Here is a 25,855-nt window from a genome sequence, read left to right as displayed (position 1 = left end):
GCGCTTCTTGCTTGCACAAGGACTTCTTTCCTCCTCTGTATGAATAAATTAGGAGAACATGAAAGGAATGGATTCAAGACCTTTTATCACCTGTCCCACAGTTCAGTTGTTTTGTCAAAGAATCACTGAGTTTTCACTCAAAGTATTTTTGCCACAAATGAAAATTACATAAGAATAATACCGAAAGGGCATAGACTGTTATTCAGAGTAATAGCTGTGATAGAAAGCTATGTAGAATTGCACTTAAAATGCTACTGCTGTTAGCTGCTGTGTTGTTAGTAGAATGTTACTGCAGTAGTTAAGATTTACATCATTCTCTTTAAACATTTACCAATTCTGATTCTCCTCCCAAGAGCATTACTTTCCTAACATCAAAGCCCTTACATATTTGCTGATTCAGCCTTTTGGTCTGAAACAGAGGAAACTGAACCAGTTAAAATACTCTGGAATTGTTTGAATAAAAGATTTTATCTTTGAATGTATCAGTCCCACGTGAGACAAATCATAAGGTACAGATAAAAACAGAGAAGAAATTCAGACAACTAATGAAATCTATTTAATATCAGAAGTAATGAGAGAAGATTAAAATTCAACTGGTGAATAAAACAAGCTGAATGCAAGTATGGCTGGCAAAGAGGCTGACTGAAGACAGACAGAAAGTGTATTAAGGACGTTCTATTATTCAGAGCAAAAGTAGGTTCTTACAAGAACACTGTTATTTACTGCACCCAGTGATTGCTATCCTTACTATTCACTGTATTTTCAACAGGTATGTTTAGTACAGGCAGACATGCAAGTACACGGAGCTAGACTACACACAGATTAGGTACTTATTTTAGAGTTGGCTTTTAGTGCTTGCTCTGATGCTCCTTGTGATAAAGGAAATTAACCCAAGATGTTTTCCCAGCTTGAGCCATCTTGTAATTGCCTCCTGCATGTAAAATGAGTACTGCATAGCAATAAGGAAAAGATGTTGGGAACTGTTCCTACCAGAGTAAGTAAAAACATACTGATATTTGGCAAATATGGATGATAGCCAGGACCTACCATACTGTCAACCAAAATGAAGAGTCTGCTTAGCTGAAAAATGTAGACAGACTTCAAGGTCACAAATGAACTAGAGCAAGAAGAATGTTGTGAAAAAGAAGAGGGAAAGTCCACACTAACAGTAACGTCTGATTTACAGTTCCAAGCAAACACACAAGGAGACATCATCTGCTACCAACTTCTGCATGATCAGCATGTTCACATTTGAAACAGCTACCAGGTACACGGGTTGCAAGGCTCTTCTGCACTATGAGTTTTTGCAGGTTGGGTTTTGTTGTTGTTTTTTTTAGTACTGGGGACTATCAGGCCTTCTACTGAAGGTTACTTTTTTAAAGAGAGGTGGCCTCTGAGCAAAGCAGCAGCATGCAGGTTCCATTTGAAGCATCTGTTGTGGGATTTTAAATTGTACATGAGATGGTGCAGAGAAAAGGGGGGGGAAAACAACACACCAACCAATCTCAAACCTTGAAACCTGAACCAGGACAAAGAAATCACAACTGTCAAATAAAAATAATTGGTAGCATATTTAAAGTAAGGAATCTATAGAGAGTACCACCATCAGTTAGAAACAACTCTCTTGCACTGCAGTGGGTCAACTGCAAAAAAGTAATGCTAAGTTGACTTTAGAGTTCAGCAGCTACGGATATAAATTCTACCAGCAAGCCCATGTTCCATAACACAGCTGAGCCAAACAGAATACTAGGGAAGCTTGATCCTGGATACAGGAACTATAATGTTGAGGACTAGTAGACTCATATAGATACCAAGAACCTAGATGATAATGCCATAATTTCTACTTTTCCTCTGGAGGCAGAAAGTGATACTAGAAATCTTCAGGCTAGTGATCAGAAAACTGAAACCTCTTCAGAATAAAATTTACAATTTCATAAGAACTGACATGGCTATAAAATATTTAATTATTTCATCCAGTAAATTTTTTATCTTCATTACCAATCTAACTTAAACAGACCTTTAGTACATGCAGGTAAATCCAAAACAAGCACATAAAGCTAAGCCTTTATATAAAAAGGTATGTATTACAGTTGACTCAAATGTAGCATCTTTTGTTCCAGGGGGGGTGTGTGACAGGAAAGGTTTTGCATTTCTATCAAGTTTCCAGAACTGGAAGTTTCTTTCATGGGAGTTCATTTAAAATGTTCAGCTAGCTCTATACCAGAGTTCCTCATTGTTATTAGCCTGACTTTCATAATACTTTTATGCAAACAGGTTTTCATATTTTACAGACAAGCAATTAAAACCCAGAAAAAACAGCTGTTAAAAATGCCAGGAGTACACAACTGAAATATGTGGATCATGTGGGTTTTTTCTAATACATGCAATTTTTATAGTACTTAATATGTTCTAAGCGCAGTTCTAGCTAACCTGCAAATTCCCAACATAGTAAAAGTTGCCTTACACAGGAAAAAATACAGTCATTGCAGCCACACTGCCCACAGCCCCAGCCACGGCATGCACCAGGCTGTTGTAGGAGGCGATGGAAGACATGGCCGCGGCTCTTGCGGGCTCCGCTGCCAAAAAGAAGAAAGAAAAAAGGAAAAGAGGAAGAAATACTTCACAAGCCACTTTCTAATAAAGATGAGTGAAATCTTTGTTTAAACGAATTTCCCAAAAATTCCATTTCTGTGCTGTCATGGGTGCAAGGACTACACTCATTATTCCATACAAGCACTTGCCTCTTCTCCAAGACCAGGCGTTTTCCCTTCTCTGTTCTCTTTCATTCAGTGGAAGACCAAATTAATTTCAGACTGGGACAAGGTCAGCGCTGAGCTGAAAAAGCAGTTTTGCCCGTGGATGAAATACAGAACATTGCTCCTCATCTGTTCTTCAAAGAGTTCCATGTGAACCTCACGATGGATAAGACATTATGACCTGTCATTACAAAGAAATCGAACTATAATTCTGAAATTAAAAGTAATGCCCAAGTATACCCAGGTGGGAGGAAGCAGGGTGGAATTTTAGCTCATTATGCTAACGATGTTCAACCTTCCCCACATTAACTGTCACCACCACAGGCTTTGGCTATGTATCAACGCATGTACATACACGTAAGTAATGTAACTGACTGCTATTAGGATAGGTGGCATTTTAAGAGTGTATTAACAACAACAGAAATTAAAGAGAGAAAACCTTCTCTTTTACCTTACATTTACACATATATACCAATCAGAGATCTAAAGAGACAACCTCACACGCAGCCCAGCCAGGTTTAACTAACACCTCACAAAACAGCTGAGCCGCTCGTAAGCTCCGTTATGTGCCCATATACTTATAACCGTGATTTTTATTGGTTTCTTTTACCTAATACTGTAACGCACAGACCGGGCTACCACCTTCACCTCACAAACTACAGCTACCCAGCCCCGAAACGGGCGCAGAGGAGTGTGTCCCTCACAGGGCTGGCGAGGAGCCGAGGACCCCACCGCCCGCCCGCTCGCTGCTCCCACACGCGCGCACGCAGCACGCGGCGGGCCGTCCGCGCGCCGCCCAGCCCTCCTGCGCGGGAAAGCGGCGCGGACGCCGCGGGCCACGTGACTGGCCGGCGCGGCGCGGAGCGGGGGGCCATGGCCGGCCTGCCCTGGGGGTCCCGCGTCGTGGCGGGCGGCGACGAGGACGGCGACAGCGACGAGGACGGCTGGGATATCGGCGTCGTGAAGCATGAGCCTGAGGTGGGGCTGAGTCTCTGCTCCCGGCTCCCGCGGGCTGGCGGCCGGGTGGCCTCAGGGTGGCGTAAGGCGAGGGAGGGCGGTGTTGGCCTGAAACCGCGGTGAGGGGCGCGGGGCTCGGCGGGCCTGGCTGAGGAGGGTGGCCTCGGGAGGGGCTGCGGCTGGTGCCTCCTCTGATGATTTCCTAGCAGGGTAATAGCGTTGTACCTTCAACCCAGGAGTAAATAAAACCTAAATTTTGAGGCTTTGTCTTATGTAAAATCTTAATGTTTATTCAAAACGCTTCTCTTCCCCCTTAATAACAGGCCCTAGTTCCTGTGTCAGTATGAGAATAAACTTGAGAGCAACTGGAGCCAATAAAACTGTTGTCTGTCTTAAACTTCTGAGCTTTTTTTTGCAAATATGAAGGTTTAAGTGATTTTATCACATCTAATGGGTGTGAGGCATATGGTTGTGTGAGGCAGAGGGAGATTCTACAAGGCTTTTTAGCCATCAGTTTGTTTCGTGCCTGGAATTGGAAGAAGGAAGTAACTGAATATTTGCAATATTCATGCTAAAGGTTATGGTCAGTTTTTCAGGGGGTTTCATCTTTAACTTGGTTCCTATCCAAAGGTGCGCGTTATTTGGAAATCATTGGCTGAGTAGAACAAAAATAAGGCTAAATTATTATATTGGCAGTTTCTCACCTCTGGTTTTCTAGACAGTGAGCATTTACTAAAATCTTTACAAAAGGTGTTGGAAAGATAGACTACAGTGTGCTGGGGAAAATTGTGTAAGTCTGAGTTGTCATGTTATGATTTCAAAACTTAACATGAAATACAACTTCTCTTCCCATACCCACTTCTGTCAACAAAGAAACTAGTGAATAGTCCTCCACTTAGCATTGTATGTAAGTGCTTTGTATAAAGTACTTGGTATGTTTTGTATAATGTAAGGTAATGCCACCACCAATCTTCAGCTGCATTTGCAGCTTTAATAGAGAACAACCCTGTGATGCTTTTGAAAGCAACTTGATTCAGGAAACTGCCTGATGCATAAACTAGCCTTCTGGTCAGGGTATTATTCAGCCAAATCATTCATGATGCAGCAACACAAACACCGCTGTCACCACAGGAGTAGGAGAAAAGAGGAACGGTAACCCTTTCCAGCGATGGATTCATGCTGTACTAAGGCACACAGCTAGTCATTTGAGCTCCAATGCCCCAAAGTCTAACTTTTATGTCTGATACATTTTTTGATGCAACCTGTGGAAATGTACAAAAAAGGTACAGAAATGTGTTGCTATGTTTTTCAAGTGCCAGAAGGTGAAAAAGAATTTTAATTTAAATGAATCACCGTTAGGAAAAACTGAGAGCAGTGTAGGAAGATAGCAGATCTGTTGAGAAAGAAGTTATTTACGTTTTCAAAGAATGGAAACTTTCTGAAAAGTTAATTTTAAAACTTCAGTTTTACAGTAGAGCCTAAGCAGGTGTATAGAAGAAGGAAAGTTTTACCTTGCTCCTCTCCCACCCCTCCTTTGCTTTGTCCTTACAGAGATCACTAGTGCTTCGATACTGAAACCAAGTTTTTACAGTGAAACATTTACTAGGTTTTGACTTAACTTTTCTTTGCTGATCTAGGAGTTGGATCAAATGTTGCAGGCGAACAAGAATGAAGCTTTAAAGAAGGCTGTGTTTTGTGGTGATGTGTCATTAATTGAAGAACTCTTAAACTCCGGTGAGGAAAGTCATTTATGTAGTTGAATATTTTTAATTGAACTTGGCAAGAACTCTAAAGCTTCAGAGTTTCTAGTTTTAAAATAACGTGTCAAGTGCATGTAGGGATATGTGAATGTTTCCAATACATGATATAAGCTCTTACTTTAAAGATGGAATTACTTTTTCAGTGACTCAGCATGCAGTATTCCAGCAAATTCCTTCTAATTTATATTCCCTTTGTCAGTCAGGAGCCCTGAAAATTGAGAAAACTATAATGTGTGAACTATGAAATGTATGAAATAAACTTTGTTTTGAGATGCATCCTTAACCTGAACATACCAATTACTGAATTTGAGGTGGCTTAAACTGAGAGTGAGAATTCAGTGGGTAGTCTTGCTTTGGTGTTGGAAGGTTGCTGGGGGAGGTAGGGAGGGGAGACTGGCTTTCTTTGTTTTAATGGCCCCCCCCCAGTTAAGAAATTGCTTTTTTTTTTGTCACTCACAGCGCTGTTAGGTTTCTGGTATGTGCTCTGTGTAATACTGCTGTCCTGGCAACATCAGTTGGACAAAGATTTTGTGATTCTGAAAGGTCTAATAGGGTTTATGTGGCATTTCTCTCTAAAAAGTAGTTTGTCTTAACGCTAAAAGCTTTTCTTCCTGTTCTGTTACTCAGTATTTGTCTGTAATGTGTTTCTGTTACTCAGTGTTAGGAGGATTGGATCACTTACTGAAGCATCCACAGCAATCAAAAACCACATAGCTGAGTTGACCTGCCTAGTGATAATTGTCAGGAAGTTCTGCTTCGGCAAGCAAGCAGAATATCGTAGCCAAGAGCTTGTTCTCCAAGAAAAAAATGTTTTATGGCTGGACAAAATTAGTTTCCTAGTTAGCAGTGATTTTTTTATGAGTTTTTAAACAATTACATTACTTGCCCTTTTAGAATACTGTTTGTCACTACAGTGGGGGAATGGTTTTCTTTTTAAAATAAGTAAAAAATATTGCACAGGCTGAAACATAGAGATGTAATACAGAGTAAAATACATCTTCTCCCTTGCTTTGAGAAAATATGTTCTTATTTATAGGTAGAGTGTTTAGGGGTGTCTGTGCATCAGATTGCTTATTTTTTTTGTAGCAGCCCTCCATTTTTAATTGCTTTATTGTAGTCATACTGCAATATTTCACTTTCTGTGTTAGTGCCTGGTACATACTGAGCAGTTCTGTGCTGTCGGAAGACAATGATAGATGTCTGTAAGAGCATAAGGTCAGGCCGAAGATTCCTGTAGTCTAGTGGCCTGTCTCCTGAAATGCACAAGGTATTATCACAAGAGAATCTATGATTTCCTGAAAATACTATTAACAGTAAATGTTGACCCATGCAGTGCTGTCCTGCAAAGCAGTAGAACACAGTGCCTCTCTAATAGGAGGCCTTTCTGAAGAAAGGTAACATTGTCCTTCAGAGCATGGGTGCTCAGTCAGATTAAATCTTTGCCTCCAAAGTTGCCTTTAGTGTATGTTCAGTAGAGCTTGTAGGAGGCTTGCTACCAGCACTCAACCAAACTCAGAGTTTGTGTTGGAAGTGGATTACCTAGCAACAGCTGGGGCCATTCTTGCAGACAGTGCGAGAGCCTGTCTTCTGGCTTGCTTAGCCATTGCCTTAAGAATCTTTGTACAGAGCTCCTTTAGGAAATGAACAAGTGCAATATCTTCTCTTACCCCGACTATAAAATGGCAACATACTAAGAACAACTTGGTTCTTAGGGCGGCCCCCGACATAAGAAGGACATGGGCCTGTTGGAGCAAGTCCAGGAGCACCACAAAGATGACCAGAGGGCTATAGCACCTCTCCTGTGGGGCCAGGCTGAGACACCTGGGATTGTTCAGCCTACAGAAGGGGAGGCTTCAGGGAAACATTAGAGCAGCCTTCCAGTACCTGACGGGGGCCTACAGGAAAGCTGGAGAGGGAGTTTTGACAAGGGCTTGTAGTTCTAGGACAAGGGGGAATGACTTGAAACTGAAAGAGGATAGATTTAGATTAAATATAAGGAAGAAACTCTTCACTATGAGAGTGGTGAGGCACTGGCACAGGTTTCCCAGAGAAGTTGTGGATGCCCCGTCCTTGGAAGTGTTCAAGGCCAGGTTGGATGGGGCTTTGATCAGCCTGGTCTAGTGGAAGGTGTCCCTGCCAATGGCACGGGGGTTGGAGCCAGATGATCTTTAAAGTCCTTTTCAGCCCAAACCATTCTATGATTCTGTAAGCTTCTGAAGTCTGTGTCACAAAAAGTAATGTAAGTAGTAGGGTCAAAGATGACGAGCATTTTAGTCTGCTTTGGGAGTGGAATATTTAACACCATATAATTAATATGTTCATTTTCCTCAGATGGAATTAAAAGTTAGGACCTCATGACAGTTTAGGCTGATCAAAGATGGAGCTAGTCAAATCCTCTTGCCAGTTTTCATTCAACAGTCAGTTCCACTCCTGTCTTTGCACGAGTGCTGAAGCTCCTCTGATCTTTTGTGAGCTGGTGCAGGGAATGAAAGTATCAACTATAGGAGTGAGAGGGATGTGTGCACAAATAATTTTTCAACCAGTCTAGGAACTCTGAAGGCTGAGTCAGATGAGAACCATAGCTGGCCCAACAGTGGGAGACATCAGCAGATCTGATGTAAGTCAGTTTTAAGGTATTGTGAAACCACAGCACAAACTGCTGACAGACTTAAATCAATATTGTCTATGAGAGAGAAGGCTTCTAGAATCGAGTGTTTTAGAACTTTTTCCTCAGCTAAATTGGGTGTGAATGTAAATGGATTCTAATATGAAGAGCTGTTCTTAAACTATTCAAGACCTTATTTTTTTGGTATCAAGCATGGAATTTTTCACCATAAAAAGCTGTAGATAGAGGTTGGTTGTAGTTTTTTGGACATTACCTTGTTAGCCTTTTTGAACTTGAGGTTACATTTTCTGTGTAAAACCAGCCTCTATACCATAACTATCATTAGCCACAGTCAACAAAATATCTGAAAGCAATATGAGAGAAACTGTGGTAATCACAGAAAGAGCATAATTCTTCCTTTGCTGTTCTTTTGCTTCACCATTATTTACATGCTTCATGTGATTTCTGCTGTAGAGTTCATCTGGGTCTGGAACGTATTTCTCCGCATTCCTAGTTAGAGGAGAATATTTATCTGTAACTCAGATTGTAAGAAAGCGTTGTATCTGCTTTGCCTCCTAGACATAATTTGTGAGATTATGTGACTGAAAAGCTCCTCTGCTCATGCCCACAAAGGAGGTGGAGGAACCCAAGGCCCATCATGGAAGCAATCAGTCCATCACAGGCACATCTGCACCAGCCCAGGGGAGCAGAGAAGCCCAAGGGGTGGCAGGAACCCAAGTTATGGACTCAGAGGAAGGAACTCCCAGGGCCGTCATAGGGCCCTTGCATCTGGGTGGCAGTGACTGTAGAGACAGGAGTGAGTGAAAGGATATGTCAGCTACAGGAGCTGGGTCCAGGGGTCAGAGGCCTGGTCTGTCTGTGATGCCAGTAGCTGGAGGAGGTAGATCTGCCCCAGAGGGGAGCAGGATGGGACCATTGGTGCTATTGGTGTTCATACGAGTGCACTGTCTGTCTTTGTGTGTGGTGTGTGTGTATGTGTGTGCCTGCTGTGAACACACGCACAGCACTGACACTGGTTGGACCTGGGGTTGTGGAGCTGCAGCAGCCTTGCCTCTCTCTGGCTATTGGATATGGCCTGATTTTTCACTAAAAATTTTTTTCTGGGCTTCACTGTTGCCTTACAGGACTTCTTAAGGCCCTTTTTAAATGCTAAACTAACACAATTTACTTCAAGAACAACTCATGTAATGAGGGAGTCTGAGTAGTAACCAAGGGGAGACGTTTCTGGTTCAGTCAGCAACTATAACCATGCAGCCAAGAAGCAACACAACCATTACAGTTTCAGTTGTCCTTTCTTTGTCTTCCTTTAGGACTCAAGCTGGTTTGCATTGTGACTTTCACACTGTGTAGTACTTCAAGGCAGTCACTACAAAGATGGCAGGAGACCACACAGAACAAACAAGCTGTAACACAGCTTAGACCATTGTACTTCCAGTATTTAGAGTTTATTAAGTCTCTATATGCCTGCCAAATAGATCTTTTGTCACTATTATTCAGATACATAGTAAAATAAAAAGCTTCAAATGGGAGATCTAGTTACGTGGACTGCTTTTCTTAAGAGGAGAAGGGACTTCTTAAGGCTGATGGAGTGCCAGCTTTCTCGTGTTCCTTTCTTGCTAGTGTTACTTCAGTGGACTATTGGATATCAGACTTTCTAAGTTCTTGAAGTGACTCATCTAATGGAAGTTCAGATATGACTTCTAAGGGATGCTTGCTGGCTCCCCTTGTAGAACTTGGCTGTGGGCTTCAATGAAACAGTTTGTATACTGCAGACAAACTGGCATGCTGTGACAGTAAGGACTGCAGCTAGTATGTATGCATTACTAAGATTTGATCATGAATTCTGTGGCTTGCAGGTGTTAGAGGTGTTAGAACACTTCAACACCTGGCTTTCATTGAATGTTACCTCTGTTCTGATGGCTTCTACAGTTCCAGTGATCTTAAACAGTTGAAGAATCAATCCAAGAGCAGTGACCTTTTACTCCCTTAGCTTGAATGACTGTAGGTTGCTACACTGACTTGAGCATGTCTTTGACAAACTACCAAGGCAGGGAAAGTAAATACAAATTTTGCATGAGAAGGTATGCATGTAGCTTGACTGTCACAAATTTCTTAGGACAGTTCTGATGTTTTTTCAGAGCTGTCTCTTGTAAAGAAGTATTTTTGATTATCCATAATCACCGTTGGACTAAGTTGGAACCAGCTGATGGAAACTGTTCTGGAGGAAGTAATATTTGAGGAAGAATTGAAGGAAAGATGATTCCTCTTATTGCAAAAATGTATAGAGATTTTTATTTGAAAGTTGTTAGATCACTGTCTTGATCTGGTACTTGGTTCTTGGTGGATTTGGGGAGGCTGTCTGACAAGCTTACTTCTAGCCGCAAAGGAAGACATGGCTATTACAAAGAGTAACAAACAGATCCGGTGGTTGTGACTGAATCTTGAATAGTCTTCTATTTCTTCTTTCTGTCGAACTAATATTTTGTTAGTACTGTATGCAAAACTTGTATCTGTTAGTTAATGATACTGCAAGGCAGAGAATTAAAGGAAATGTGGAGCAGGAAAACCCTAGTCACTATGATCTTAATTGCTTGACAAACAATTTGCTGCCACAGCAGTCCACTTGGCTTGGCAGGAATCAAAATTTTTAATTTTGATTGAAGAAAGCGATTACACATAAGTGGAGAAAACAGAGATTCTGTGCACTTCCCTGAAACTTAAATTTGTTGGTTACATTTTCTTAAACATAGTCTTTCTGTGGTACTTAACTTGGATTGAGAATTGAGCTTCCTTGCTGTCAGTTTTAGAAGTTTTCTGATGTTCTAGATAAAGTGTATTACAAAAATGGAAATGGTATAAAAAACTTTTCTCCCTAGGACTAAATGCAAACAGTGTGTAACCTTTGTAATGATACATATTGAGAGTAAGGTTTATAAAAAGCATGTTTATTGTGGTGCAGTTTTATGATTTCAGTGTCTTAAATTTTGACAGGTGTAGGCGTAGAATCTAGCTTTCAGTTTGGATGGACTCCCCTGATGTGTGCTGCCAGTGTGGCTGACTTTGCAGTAGTGCGTCTTCTTCTGGACAGAGGTGCTAATGCATCTTTTGAAATAGGTAAGATGTGAATGAAAAATACTGGCCAGGAATGTTCAGTACCAGACATTGTCCTATCCTTATTCTCTTTTTACATATGTAGGGCGGAAAAAATCAAAGTTCACATTGGAACTGAGACCTAGACTAGCTTTCACAGTTTTGAAGGAAAAGTAGGAGTTTTAAAGTAAAAATCGTGTTCTTGGAACTGATCTGGAATCAGTTGATGGGTTTTCTTGTTTTTCCTCAGTTTGTCTCCCCACCCCCCACCCCAAGTACTCCCAGTCCCAACTACTTCCTTGTTCAGGAATTGTAGGATAAAGTTATATAGTTAAAACTTCCTTTATTACATGCTGTTATGAAGTACACACATGCAGAAACCAGCTAGAATCCAAAACAACAGGTAGCTTCCAGTTCATGGGAAAGTAATGTAGACTTCTCTGAAACGAGAATTTTTCTGTTAAGTGAAAACTTTTTTTCAGTGTGTTGCTAGATCACCTTTTTCTGCAAGAGTTCAGTGGAGCTTCTAAGTAATACCAGTTCCTCTGTCAATTTTTATGGCTTAATAATAACTTTTTCCTACTTAAACTGTGGTTAACTTGCCAGTATTTGTAATAGTAGTAGACTGAAATGCTGATGGTACAAATCTGGCTCTGAAAATTTTCTTGAACTTCTTAGCAGCTGATCAGAGTATGAGATTGCAGTAGGTTGTCTACACCAAAAGCAGTCATGCCCTTGAATAACTGGCCTTGTAGCCAACTTCAGAAAACTTCCATGTGGCTGCCTACAGCTGTGGCAGCCTGCACCTCGGACCTGGTGCTTGTTTATAGCTGTAGAGAGCTATAAATGGGGCAGAAGCTGCCGTGGACAGCAGTTTCAGCTGACTGGTTAACCAACATGCATGGCTTTTTTTTTTTTTTTTTTTTTTTTTTCCAGTGTGTGTTCGACTGTTTGCCCTAAGTGGCACCTTGGTTGGATCAGGTTTCTAGGCTTGTTTCTGTTAGTCTGTGTAGGGAAACAGTAGCTAGGGCATATGCACAGCAGAGTACTGTCCAGTCAGGAACGCCGGTGCAAGTCGTTGATTTATGTGAGACCACATATATTCAGTAAAACTGTGCCATCCTAAAGTGGTACTAAATGTCACTAGTCCTGCTGCTTTTTTTTTTTACATCAGCAGGCAATCACATAAGTGATCCTATACTAATTATCCTGTAATCTTTGAATCCTAATAACAGCTATACTGTTAATCCCCTTTTGTAACGTTTTAGTCATTCTTCGTAAGTGGTTACTTAATTTAACCCTTTCTGGTAGTTGTGAAGAACAAGGAGCTGATGTAGCATTCACTATGGGATGAGATCGGTGCCACATCCTTGAGAAGTAAATTCACTGGCTCTTCTGGGTGTTTCAGCTAAGCTGAACATAAACTGATCTTCTTTGCAGTCTCTTACCAGTTTTTATCTGCAAGAGAAACCTGAAAATTTTAAGGTGTTTCTTCCTTCTTCTCTTGCTGACATGTGTGAGCTATAGTTAACACTAACAGAAATAAATTTCCCACTCTTTCTCGATACCTGAAATACCAAATACAAATATAACTACAGGTTCTTCTTAAGTATCGTTCCCAAATTAATGGTGCTTATCACTACCTTTGTTCAAAGTCCTGCTATCTTTCTATTCATGTTACTGATAACCAGGTTAAACATTTTGAGTAAAAGTCTGTCAGTGTATCAGATAACTTACTGAAATGTTAATTGATTACTGTTAGGAGTTTAAGTGACTCTGAAACATAGTTTTTCATTTAACATACTGATTTATGTGTGTGTTAGAACTTCTACATGAGGTAGTTGAAAATGTATATTTAAAAACCAGACAAATTTAAATGTAAAACTAAGGTCTTTGGTTGGAGGGGTGGGGGAGGAGAAGTGGTGAGAAATAAAGTGGGGCAGAGGGGGATAAAGTATATAACAAACTTCTTATGTTTAAATATAAAATCTGACCTCAGTTAGCAATAAAGGTGTTAATATATACATGGTCTTAAAACTTCTAAAAGAAAGAAAATATGTTGTAACACTTCATGGTATGGTCTGAAGTAGGTACAGCTAAAAGTATACTTATTAAAACAGATGGTTAAAGGCATGTTTGAACTTGTGAACAAGTTTGTGCAATAAGCAAAACAGGCAGTTATTCAAATGGCAGCCTTCTAATAGACTCTAGGGCCAGCTAACTCACTGAGGTCCTTGAGGTGTGCTGCTTCCCATATCTCTCTAGGACAACCATGGGAAAGGAAATCTACCCTGTTCTGTGGGCAAACAGCAGTAGTTTACAGTTCTGATTTGTGAGCAAAGGTGGCATGTAACACCCAGCTGGCCTCAAAGCTGGAGCAAATACACTGGTTCCTCCTTTATGGACTGTGCAGATGTTCTTTAAATCCACATCTAAAACTTCTAATCCTCCTCCTGCCACTGCCGCACCCTGGTAGTCTAGTTGAGCAAACTTGTTTTTTTCCTGAAGCCCTATATAATAAAGCCTGTTACTTATACTGTCCTTTTTATGGGCCTCTTTCTCCCTAAAATTGATGCTGCTGTGTGCTTATAATACATTTCATGCACTTCTTTTATCCATTGCAGTTAACTTCCTGTAAGCTGTTTCTTCCCTTGAGCTGTGTTTTGGGGAGAGGTGGGGAGGAACAGGGAGTGAATCTACTGGTGTGGAACAAGATTTGAGAAATAAACATCTATAGATAAGCTTCTACTGGGGTTTTTGGGTACCTAAGAATTGTCCTAAACTTCAGTAGGAATGGATGCTTTACTAGTGCCATTCACTCTCATCTTTTTGAGTGTCTTCGGTTCTCAGAAGGAAAACAGTTTTTTTACTCTTAAGATATTTAGAAAAGAGTATCAGAACACAATTAACAACTCTAGTAAATGTAAGGGCTTTTAAAGGAACTTCTGGATTAGCATGATATTTACATTTACGTATGTAATTCTCTAACTGCAAGTTTCAAAACAGATAAGTACACGGTGCTGATGGCAGCATGTACTGCACATGCTTCAGAGGAAAACATCTTGAAGACTGTAGAACTGCTTCTATCAAGGAATGCTGACCCTAACCTTACTTGCAGGTACCAGAAAACCCCAAGTCTGTGAATACAGCATAAAATGTAATACTAATATATTGCAACATCTCTATAGATGTAGCTGTTGTTGATTAAGATGATGTGCACTTCATTAGCTTTTTTGTAGCTTCGCTGCTGTCTGTATAAGGAGAGATTAGTGTCCAGATATTTATTTCTCCTACTATAGTCATTCATCTGAGTAAGGCTGTGATCAGTTTTATCAAATTTTAAGTATGTTCCTCAGCTGACAATATAAATTTAAGATAAAAACTAATCATAATACTTCAGTTGACTGCATTATAAGGGGAAGAAATATGTCCTCTGCCTTTCCAAAATCATACTGCCTCTTCTCTAAAAGGATGTAAATTAAATCAGTTATTCTTTATTTAAATTCATGTCCTCCTTTTTAGCTTTTTGTAGGTACTGCGTGTGAAAGGAATATAGCTAGCCTCCAATGGAAATAGAAAACTTCTCTGTAAATAAAATACATGTATTCCAGTGCAATCTCAAATAATCCAGATTAAAAGGAGATATAATCTCCTTTTAAAAACAAGTAACAGCTTGTTTCTTGAATTACCCTTTGTATCTCAGCAGTCTGAAGAAGAGCATTGTGAGATATCTGTAGTTGCCTAGTCTGATGCAGTGTTTCATTTTGCATAAAAAGGAAAGAAATTATGGCCTGACCCAGGATAAGATGTCTTCCCTCTGCTAGAAAAACAAGATATTTTTTGGTCCAATTGAAACTTTGTTTTTCAACTAACTGAAACTCATTTTTTACACCACAGTTCTTGTTATCGCATTACCTGAGATATGTGAACTGTCTAACCCTCTAAAAAGAACAGAATTGGAGGCCTGTTGGTTCTTATTAATAGAATTCAATTACTCTGGGGCCTGAACCTCACTGGGAGCATAGTACTGATACACAAGGAGGAAACATAGTTGTGCTGAAATGCCACTAATATCTAGTACCAAATTTAAATGCCATTCATTTATTTTTATCAGAAAGGTTAAAAATTGTTCATGAAAGAAGAGAAGGCTACAGACTCTGAAATAATTACACTTCTTGCTGTCAGATAGCTGGGTGGTGGGTTAAACATCCTGCTTTTAAAAATGGGAGAAGTTTTTGCATTATGAAACTTTGTCCTGGGTGTTTGAAAATGTAAGCCAGAGTACAAAGCTGCAGGTTTACAATTGGAAAAGCCTTTGGCTAAAATTTGAAGGGGGGGTGGAATTTGGGTTCTGACACGAGAGATGGGAATTTTAAGGGGAAAACTTTATAAGCTTAGAGTATGTTATGCATAGTTGGTCTTTATATACAAATATTTGTTTGCTATCTTTGTTTCCTGAGACGTTGTGCTAACATATGAGTTACACTTCCATGCATCAGATACAGTGTCCAGTTGTGTTTTTTTCACTTTCACAATAGTAATTTTTCTCAAATGAAAATATAAATTGACAATCAGAAATGTCATATTTGTACCAAACAAAAGTAGAAATTAGATGACAAGGTCTGGATTTTTCAAAAATCTTTGTGCTGCTTTATTCCTTTCCAGTATTTGACATTTGTGTATACCACTCCATCGTTAGATCTGAGCAGGCAGCAGCTGCTGCTTCTTGTGGGCTTCTTCCACTGTGCTCTGAAATAGGGGGATGAAATGCATCAAAGCATCTTCTGTGAAGATAAGGGAACAAAACACAGCCTCTACGTGGCACAGCAGTCCCATTTCACCCATTTCATCAGAGCAGGCAGGACGTTCTGTAGGAGAGCATCAGAACTGTCACTGAGTTGAGGTTATTGTGAGAGTACTTCCTGTGTTATCAGTTTACCGCAGGTGTTAAAAACAAGGTTCCCATTATTTGGCTGTCTCAGCTTTTAAGAACCAGAATGATGCTTGTCTTTTGTCCTCTGTCAACTGGAATGTGTGTGAATGCAGAGCAGAATACTTCACTTGCATGTCAGGTAGGGTTTACTATTTATCCTTTGCACTGTCAGGGCAGCCAGTAGACTTTTTTATTTCATGTCATCTGGAGATGATACACAGAAACTTGCAATGTTTTTGGTGTGATTCATGAAGCATGCATGGAGTGGGGAAGGACTAATGAGAAATAAACTCATTTTTGAAATGTAGTCTAAGAAAGAAGATGTGCTTAAGGCTGGAGTAGGTAAGTGGTTTCTTTGCAATAGGATAGAGTACTGAGGAGAAAGTATTCAGTAGAGTAACTTCCGATATTTTTGCTAAATTACAATTGGGAACTGCATACTGATGGCTGTAAAAACAGTTTTGTTGATGAGAATGTGAAGTATGAAAGCATAAGTGCTAGCTGAAGAGTTTTGAAAGAGGAGTAAGGAGCAACGTCATGGCTAGGTGAAACAAACAAGGCATTGTAAGACCTGCTCTCTATAGCCTTTGTAGAGCTACTGTAGCCTGAATGCTTCATTTAAGTGAATGCTACCTTGAAAAATTTGTTCTGCTTATCTTGCATCATTCACCTCCCTCTTGCTCCAAAATGTAAATTATATACTATATCCTTTTGTAAGGCCTGGAAATATTTAAGCAGTCTTTTTTTTTTTTTTTTTAACATCTCTTAACCTGCAGTGCTTTCTTAAAGGTACACTGGTTTTATTAATATTAAGCTATGATTTCTTTTTAGGGAGAAGGCATGGCCAACTGATAACCAAATTAATGCTGCTAAGGTTTGCATGTCATAGGTTGTTCGGTAAATATGGATTTTAGCAATGACATGCTCCAAGTTCTTGTTTACATAGAGTAAAAGAAACCTAATGGGTTTTCCAGTAAGCAGAGTATTTTGAGTTGATGTTTCATGCCAATAGCTCTTTGTTAGAAGAAGGTACAAATAGGTGAATGACTGAAACCTCCTTTATTTTGATATAAGCTCTTTGTCTCCTGTTCTGTATGGTATAGATGGAGGTTTGGTTTTGTTGTGTGTGGCTTTTTTTCTCTCACTTCTAAAATGTCTGGCAAAATTGAGTCCTGGTCAATGACCAAGCCTGTCTTCAGTGTTTCTGCTCTAAAATGATTATGAATCTTGTGTATGTTTAAAGGAAAGTCTTCAGAAAGTCTTTGATTTTCTTTTTTCTTTTTTTTTCAGGGTGAGTATTATAAGAACTAGACCTTTGACTGTCTTTTGTCATTGTACAGATTAAAAGTTGAGCTTGAAGCATACTGTAATGTACATGAATGCATATACATGAAAATACAATCACTGCTCAGGTCTGATACTAAGTTGACTATGTATATTCACTTATGCTTACATTCAGAGCAGTTTTGAGGAATATCAGAAATGGTTTCGTGATGAAATTTTTGGTCTGTTTTGCCCTCTTGAGAAGACGATAATAGAGGGGGAAAATTTTCATCGCAATATTGCCCAGTTCTCTCTTCAGGTTGCATACTCAGAATAAAGCAATTGTGTAACACCTCAATTTTAGCAAGATATTTATTGCTGCTGATAAGATAGTAAGTCTGTACTGCCACATAATAATTTCAGAGACCTTGACATCATTGTGTGATAGTTAACCATGCCAAATTACAAACAGTACGTTTCAGTAATGGTAAATAGCCCAGGAAAAGTTAAAGTGCTACAGTGCATTTTATGACTGGGCCAAGAAAATGAGAGAATTTAGTGCTAATTGAGTCAAGATCTTTGATCCACCTCAGAGCAAAAAAAACACCTTGTGATGTTATGCTCTATTACATTTCATGCCTTTCAGAGCGTTTTTTATTCTAGCACCATGAACTCAGGACAGAAAGACTTACTTTATTATGTTGGTCAAACATCAGTACAGAGGGACTAAATATAAAAAATTACATGCAAAATTACATTTACCAAAGCACTGTATTCATCTGGGCTATGTCCATAAATCTCTTCTCTCCTCTTATCTGAGTTAAGGAGAAGTCAAAAGCATGGTAAATACGTGAGTTCTGTGAGTTTGGAAGAGTGGCTTTTGAATGTAGGTGTTGAGTCTTGTTCATCAGATCTTTTGGTAGGAGGAAGGAGTCCAGATACTGAAGTTGATGATTGTACTTTTCCCAGTTAGTAGTGACCGTACGGTGGTACTGACAGGCTCACAACTGTTAATCACAGTTTCTGGGCAGAGGTATAAAATACTAGGGGACAGTAACCACATCAGGTGCTATTTTTAACGGAGGCATTCTGACCGTGTCTTGTGGTGTCTTGGAATGTCACCTGAGCAGCGGTTGCGTAAAACGGAAAAAAACTGGCACTGAAATCTGTTAGCATTATATCAGCAACATTCTATCCCAAGTATATTAAAGTTCCTATCATTGCCACTAGTTTACCCTGATTATGGGTTATTTGAATGGGATTGGTATTACATGACAGGGAATTGCCCTTTCATTAGAAAGGTGGAGTAGATTTCACACATACGTGCTGAATTTCTGGACTGCAGACTTTACCCCCACTTTGAAAGTAAAGTTGAGAACGGTCTGAGAAGTTTCTGATTATGGGGATAACTTTTTTCTACTTTACGTCCAAGTGTGCGTGTTTTTAGCTAAGCCAACTTGCTTGTAAAAATGTGGTGGAGTGAGGATGTAGGAGGACAGTGTAGGATAATTGGGAATGTCATAGCATAGAGCTCTGCCATCCCTATTGTTAATTTTTATGTTAATCCCTTTTATAATCGTATCCTTTGTATTTTTCTAGTCATATGAAGATGGCTTTGTAGCTGTCTACCTTCCCACCTCCGCGTGCTGTACAACTTACATAGATGCCGGTTTTTAATTTTAAAACAATCATGCAAACAGAGTTCAGAAGCAGGAAGGTACAAGAACTGGCAATAAAGCCTAAAACTAGGGAACCTGAAACAAAGATGTCAGCTTTTCCAGCTCAGCCTTCTTACTAGAGCTGTATGTTCCATTCTCCTAAAAAGTTCTGCTTCAAGAAGGTTGAGAACTCTCCTACTTGCTCCAGCAGATAATGCCTGGAAAAAGCATCTTGCAGCTCACAGTACACTAAAGTATGTTCTTCCACTACTACTTGATGTATAGTGTTTCCCACTTCACCACTTAAAACCCCAATAAACCATAAAATGGGCAAGTAACTTTCATTCTCTTGCTGTGGACACACTATTACCGCTTCATTTCTCAGTTTCAGGCTTTTAATGTACAGCACTGGAGTGGTGAAACTGGCTCCAAAAGCTTCCGAAGAGACTTCCTGATTATCTGAAGAAGTGTTCAGTTTGAGGATCAATAAACTAAAATATTGGTGTCTTGTAGCATCGTTTCCGTGCTTTGGGGTCTCAGTAAAAGATTGAGACTAAACTGTAAGGTTAAAATGTTTTCTACCTACTGTATTTTTTATATTAGTAATACACTGGTGTAGTTAATAAACATATATCCAGTCATGAGACTTCACATACATCTTGTATTTCTCAAGATCACCAACCCGAAATACTGAGTTTTCTATAGATATCTCCCCAGTGGACAGAAACCTGGGTCTAGATGGAAGATGTCATCTCTTCCTCTCCTCCTTCAGGAATTTTCCAGGAAGATGAACTTTGTCTTGCTTGAGAGCATGATCCCAAACATGTGTGTTTGTCAAGTGTGGTGAATCCTGCACTGCAGATTCAGCTTGGTGATAACAGACAGGTACTTGGGACATTTTTGGTGACATAGCTAGGTATTGCTGTTATCAGCTGGTTTTATCATGGCTTGTGGTTATCCAGGGTAGGAGGCTCCAAATTATGGCTTTTAGGACTGTTCCACTCAGTTTGCTCACTTGTGGTTATGTTTTGCCTGGTTTTTTTGACAGGATGAAGATGAAGTGAGCCTGTAAGAACCTCTGGTTGTACCTTTATGTGGATGTCACATACAAAGTTTTGGATCACCCTAAAAACTGAAAAACCTTTTGGTTTTGTCTTTTTCTCCAGCCTTAACATAAAAGCTGGGAGACCTAAAGATAAAAACAAACAAAAACCCCCACTTCATTTGTGTGAGACCAGCAAATTCCTTGCTTTTTATTTAGGTGCTGGCAGGAGACATAGTTGGAACAGACATCATGCTTAATTAATAAATTATTTATATGACTTTTAAGATTTATTTTTCCTTTACTTATGATTGTGACTTGAGTATCATGTTCAATATGGGAAATGTCATGTGGCAAACTGTGCCATCCAAAAGGACTTCACAGGTTCTTGGACAAGAAGGTCATCTGCAAGCCAGATGGCTGAAATGTGGATGTCTGCATGGTTCGTCAAAATGATAAAAGGATTCTTCAGATCTTTTATGTGGATGCTTATCACTACAGCTTCTGTGTACATTTTTAGATTGCAGTAAGATGAACCAATACATTTAATTTCTTTTCAACTTTAGCAAGGAACAGTGGATTTTGCGTCTTTTGTATTTGTAGAAGACAAGATTTGTTTTCCCTAATGCTCTGGTCTCCCTCCTGTGGACATAGATGTAAATGAACCTTGCTTTCTGAAGTGGTGCAGCATGTGTCCAAGACATTAAATGGTACACCCTCATATACAGTGGTATGTAAATGCAGTTGCAGATTTATGCAGCTGTATGTATGTTTCTGTCCTGAAACAGCTTGTAGCCTTTGAAAAAAACATTAAAACGGAGTGCTGGAATTTTTGCATATTTATGTTAGTGGATCTTTTATATGTCATGTTTATTGGGTTTTACTTTAAAAATGGAGGAACTTTTTCAGTGGCTTTAAATGTCATTGGGGAGTTGCTTTGATTTCAGATACCATGTCTGCAGTACTGTACAGCTGTAACCCCTACATGATGTTTCTTGGAGAAGAATCTTCTGTAGCTAGTGAACTTTGTTCAGTATTTTTCCTTTGAAAAAGCAGGAGGTGGTAGTAGTGTGCAAGTTCAAAAAAAAAAAAAAAGTTGAAAGCAGAAGAAACAAAAATGAAAACAGGCATGAGCGGACTGTTTCTGCAGTCAGATGTAAATACTTCAAAGGTGATAGCATGCAAAGTGTCAAAAGCTACTTGCCACTGAATAGAAATATGCGCCGGAATGAGTGTTCACATTAGGCAAACAAATTTGATTTCTGTTGCTCCAGTTTATTAGGTTGTAATCAACTTCGGTTCATTCTTTAAAATACAGAGATCTATAGATCTCTGTATATGTAGATAGATAGATAGATACCTATATTGCTATCTTACCAGTTGTTGAGTTACAGGGGCAGATTGTAGAGTCTTTTTCTCTGTTTTTATGGTAATCTTCATAAGATCACAGGGTAATTCAGGTCAGAAGGGACTTCAGGAGGTCTCTAGTCCAACTTCTTCCGTAAAGCCACCTCTGTGATGACATTGGGCTAGGTTGCCATCTGATCTCGAAACCTACCAAAGGTGGAGACTACAGAACTTCTCTGAGTGACCAGTTTCACTGACTGACATATTAAAAATGCCTCCTTAAATTCAATCAGAACTTCTGCTTTTGCAGTATTGATGGACTGAATTAGTTATAGACTGATGCAAGTCACTTCAATTCATGAGCAAGTTCCTTTCTCTTATTGACTGTATGTCTCGAAGGCCTGATTACCTTTCATTTTGTTTATCTCCAGGTAATTTACTGGTGTTTTTTTTCCCCCCATCATAAGGCTCTTTCCAGTTTGTAATAGACTGGATTTTTTCCAGTGACCTTTTAGCTGTGTTTGCATAAGACAAAATATTATCCTTTTGTGAATAAGCAATAACAAGGAAAGGTGGGCGAAGTCTTAGAGCAATACTTAGGAAGGAGGCAGAAGTCTGTATTTTGAGGCACATACTCGGTATACATATGCTTTTGGGGGTCCCTCTAGTGCTCGATACTGAACTTACTATTAAGAAACAACATTGGAAAGAACAATCCTCCCTTCAAGTGTATACTAACAAGATAGAATAATCTTCTGACAGCGGATTTTTGACACAGAACTTTACATTAAAAGCAATACACGATAGTTTTTCAGGAAAAAATACTGCATTTTAAGAGACAATAAATTTTAATTGAACATCACTAGTAAAATATTTTAGCTTAAATTGATTACTTCATATCGACCAGAAATTCCACATTTTTCTCCTCCAATACTGCATTTTTTTAAAATTCTACAATCTTATTCCACCAAATAAGAAGTGTCAGGCGTCTGGAAAGATCTTTTCTAGCAGAAGCTTTCTGAGCAATTTTTTTTTTTTCTTCCAAAGTATGCAGAGCAATTCACAATGGTTTCACAATTTCACAATTTTATAAGCATCTCAATAGAAGCATAAGATCAATGGACTGTTGTCATCATGGTTTGGGGATATAAAAAAATGAAACAATAATGGGAAAGGTGGTGTCTAAGTACTCACTTCAGCAATTGTAAGAAATAGTAGTATATGTAGGAGAGAAAGAGTCAACACAAACACTTCTGGGAACAGAAAACAAGAATGGGATAAAGGACAAAAATATTTTTATAAACAATTAGTTTTAGTACTTGAAAAGTTAAGATTTTAAGTATGGTATTTTTATGTAATTCTCTGAAGACTACTGTTGGGCATACTTGGTGGGAGACAGGTCTAAATGTTGATAATATGTGTGTACTGTGTGCTGTGTCACTGCACCTGTGCACACGGGCAAGAGGTGTGTGACCTGTGATTCTTTTGCTTACGCTGTTTTTACCAGAGAGAGTTTTGCAAGTATGTAGTTGTTCTTCTTAATATTCTTCCTCTTAAATATTTGGTTGTGATCTACAGCTTGCCCTCCATGAACTGCATGTTTCTTTTCAGAACTTAGGATTTAAATTAAACTGCATATAGAATTCATCACTTAAGCTGTGTCTTTTAAAAATAATTTTTGAAGTAAAAATTAAAGTCTTTGCCACTTTTTTTTTTTTTTTAATTGAGGGGAAGAATGGGTGATTTGCTGATACTCAGTGGTTTTAGTAGAGTGAAAACTGTTATGCCCATTCCCTTTTCTTTCAGGAAACAAATGACTCCACTGATGTATGCAGCTAGAAAAGGCTATCCTCAAGTTGTTGCTCTTCTTGCTGCTCACGGATCACACATAAATGCCCAAGATGAAAATGGATATTCGGTAAGCGATTTACTTCTGTGTTGGAATTAATGGTAAAAATTTTAAAAAGCAAAACCCCAGAAACCTGCTTCTAAGTACAACTATCAGAGATACTCATCAGTATATTCTTTTGCTTTAACACCGCTTTGAGATTCTTTTGCATTAATTGTCTCCAGATTCTGCCATGTAAGAACTTACAACGGTTGCATTATTGACTGAACCTCTGTTCTCATTTGCTCCCTATGTAAGCTTGGTAAAACAAAATTGTTCTTTACAGGCATTAATATGGGCAGCACAGCATGGACATAAAAGTGTAATTTTGAAGTTGCTTCAGCTGGGAGCTGACAAAAATCTAAAGACGAAACGTGAGGAAACAGCAGCAGAGCTAGCAAAAATCAATAGACATTCAGAGGTATTTAATTTCTCTTTGAAATGGAGTTCTATTGTCTACCTCAAAAATCTGTTCATTAATTTTATAATTTTCTGTGGAAGTGTTACTTTATTAACTAAATTATAGTGGCTAGTTGAATACTTTAGCTATTACATCTATACATCTATATAGACTGTTTTCTGTTATATTGCAACTTTTCACAGGGTTTTAAATGCTATACAATAATGTTTTGGGAACCATTCTTTTTTTTTATCAGAATCCTGTACTTCAGATTTAGAATACAGAGCAAGGGGATTATTCATGTTACTAATGTTGATATGAGAAGTAGAAAAAAAAAATGGAAAAAATGTGTTGTTTTTTTCCTGTCTGCCAAAGTGTGTGAGAGAATGCAGATATCAAACTAATTTGCAGTGTATAGTTTCTGATAGAATTTGGAAGTGAAAAGGCTAAAGCTAAGAAGGGGGAGAGTTGGTACTGGCCGTCTTCAAAATCAATTCTTGGGAGGGAAGAAGGTGTAAAATAATGTAAGGTGCTCATCAGATCATTGGAAGAGCAGCCACTAATTAGCAGTGGAGAGAGTGAGCTGCTGAAGACAACATATATTCTTCTAAAATAAATCTGTGTACTGCTGTTACCAGATGATGTATGGTGGATCAATCAGACCAGATTTCTATTTGCCTTGAGTAGCTCTTGCCAGTGATGTGGCTGTTTGCAGTGGCTCTTAAAAAAGAAGTATAATTCACTCTAGTGAATTGTAATTCACTTCACAGCTTTTTTCTCCCTTTCTCCCTCCCTTTCTCTTGCTTCTCCCTCCCTTTCTCCCTTTCTCGCTTCTCCCTCCCTTTCTCCCTTTCTCTCGCTTCTCCCTCCCTTTCTCCCTTTCTCTCCCTTCTCCCTCCCTTTCTCCCTTTCTCTCGCTTCTCCCTCCCTTTCTCCCTTCTCCCTCCCTTTCTCCCTTTCTCTTGCTTCTCCCTCCCTTTCTCCCTTTCTCTCGCTTCTCCCTCCCTTTCTCCCTTTCTCTCGCTTCTCCCTCCCTTTCTCTTGCTTCTCCCTCCCTTTCTCCCTTTCTCTTGCTTCTCCCTCCCTTTCTCCCTTTCTCTCGCTTCTCCCTCCCTTTCTCCCTTTCTCTCGCTTCTCCCTCCCTTTCTCTTGCTTCTCCCTCCCTTTCTCCCTTTCTCTTGCTTCTCCCTCCCTTTCTCCCTTTCTCTCGCTTCTCCCTCCCTTTCTTCCTTTCTCTTGCTTCTCCCTCCCTTTCTCCCTTTCTCTTGCTTCTCCCTCCCTTTCTCCCTTTCTCTCGCTTCTCCCTCCCTTTCTCCCTTTCTCTCGCTTCTCCCTCCCTTTCTCCCTTTCTCTCGCTTCTCCCTCCCTTTCTCCCTTCTCCCTCACATCTCTCTCCTCTTTCTTTCTGTTTTGTTTTGTTTTGGTTTTTTATTCCCACCAGACTCCAGGGCTAGGCAGGAGCAAAAATGGTAACTATGCACAAAGCTGTCAGTGTAGGCTAGCAAGATCAGTGTCTGTGACTCAGTGGTCTGTTAGCTCAGGTTACTTGAAGGGGGTATGGATGCTTTCTGCCTTTGATAAATGACTTGTTCAGCAGGCTGTAGCCATATAATCTTATAACACAACTTCCTCTGACATGGAGGGAATACAGGCTTCTCACACTTCAGAGGTGGACTTCACTTGACCTGTGAAGCGCTGACTCTCACACAGTTACTGCAAAGTCGTCCAGATGGTATTAAGATATTTAATGGTCATGAGCTTCTTCCAGCTTGGGGGTCTGCTTTTTTAGGCTGTTGACAGCCCAAAGGGCTGTCGTATAGACTGTCTACAGAAACTGTGTCTGGGAGGGGAGGTATTTTTCTTAATTATTGTACTGGATTTGGAGTGGGTGGAGTTATTTTTCTTCCTAACAGCCTGTATGATGCTGTGGTTTAGGTTTCTGACCAAAGCAGCGTTGATAACACGCCAGTATTCTAGCTATTGCTGAACAGTGCTTGTGCAGCATCAAGGTCTTCTACGTTTCTCACTGTGCCCCCCTGCTTCCAGCAAGAAGGCTGGGAGTGAGAAAGAGGTTGGGAGGGGGCACAGGCAGGGTGGCTGACCCAAGGGATACTCCATACCATATAACATTATGC

The 25,855-nt window shown here is 39.6% G+C and overlaps 1 protein-coding gene across 1 annotated transcript in view; it reads left to right on the top strand.

Annotated features, from left to right (window-relative positions):
- Nucleotides 1–3,629: 3,629 nt before the first annotated feature.
- The window catches only part of ASZ1 (ankyrin repeat, SAM and basic leucine zipper domain containing 1), a 41,509-nt gene continuing 19,283 nt past the window's right edge, over nt 3,630–25,855 (top strand). The window contains exons 1-6 of the mRNA XM_040596604.1: nt 3,630–3,734; nt 5,351–5,447; nt 11,091–11,213; nt 14,196–14,307; nt 23,239–23,350; nt 23,607–23,741. Of these exons, the coding sequence (XP_040452538.1) occupies nt 3,630–3,734; nt 5,351–5,447; nt 11,091–11,213; nt 14,196–14,307; nt 23,239–23,350; nt 23,607–23,741 (684 nt within the window). The remainder of the gene's footprint in view (nt 3,735–5,350; nt 5,448–11,090; nt 11,214–14,195; nt 14,308–23,238; nt 23,351–23,606; nt 23,742–25,855) is intronic.

This window comes from Falco naumanni, chromosome 5, assembly GCF_017639655.2.
Source record: "Falco naumanni isolate bFalNau1 chromosome 5, bFalNau1.pat, whole genome shotgun sequence".
Taxonomy (NCBI): domain Eukaryota; kingdom Metazoa; phylum Chordata; class Aves; order Falconiformes; family Falconidae; genus Falco; species Falco naumanni.
The sequence above is the reverse complement of the archived record's forward strand: the minus strand, read 5'-3'. Positions and strand labels throughout refer to the sequence as shown.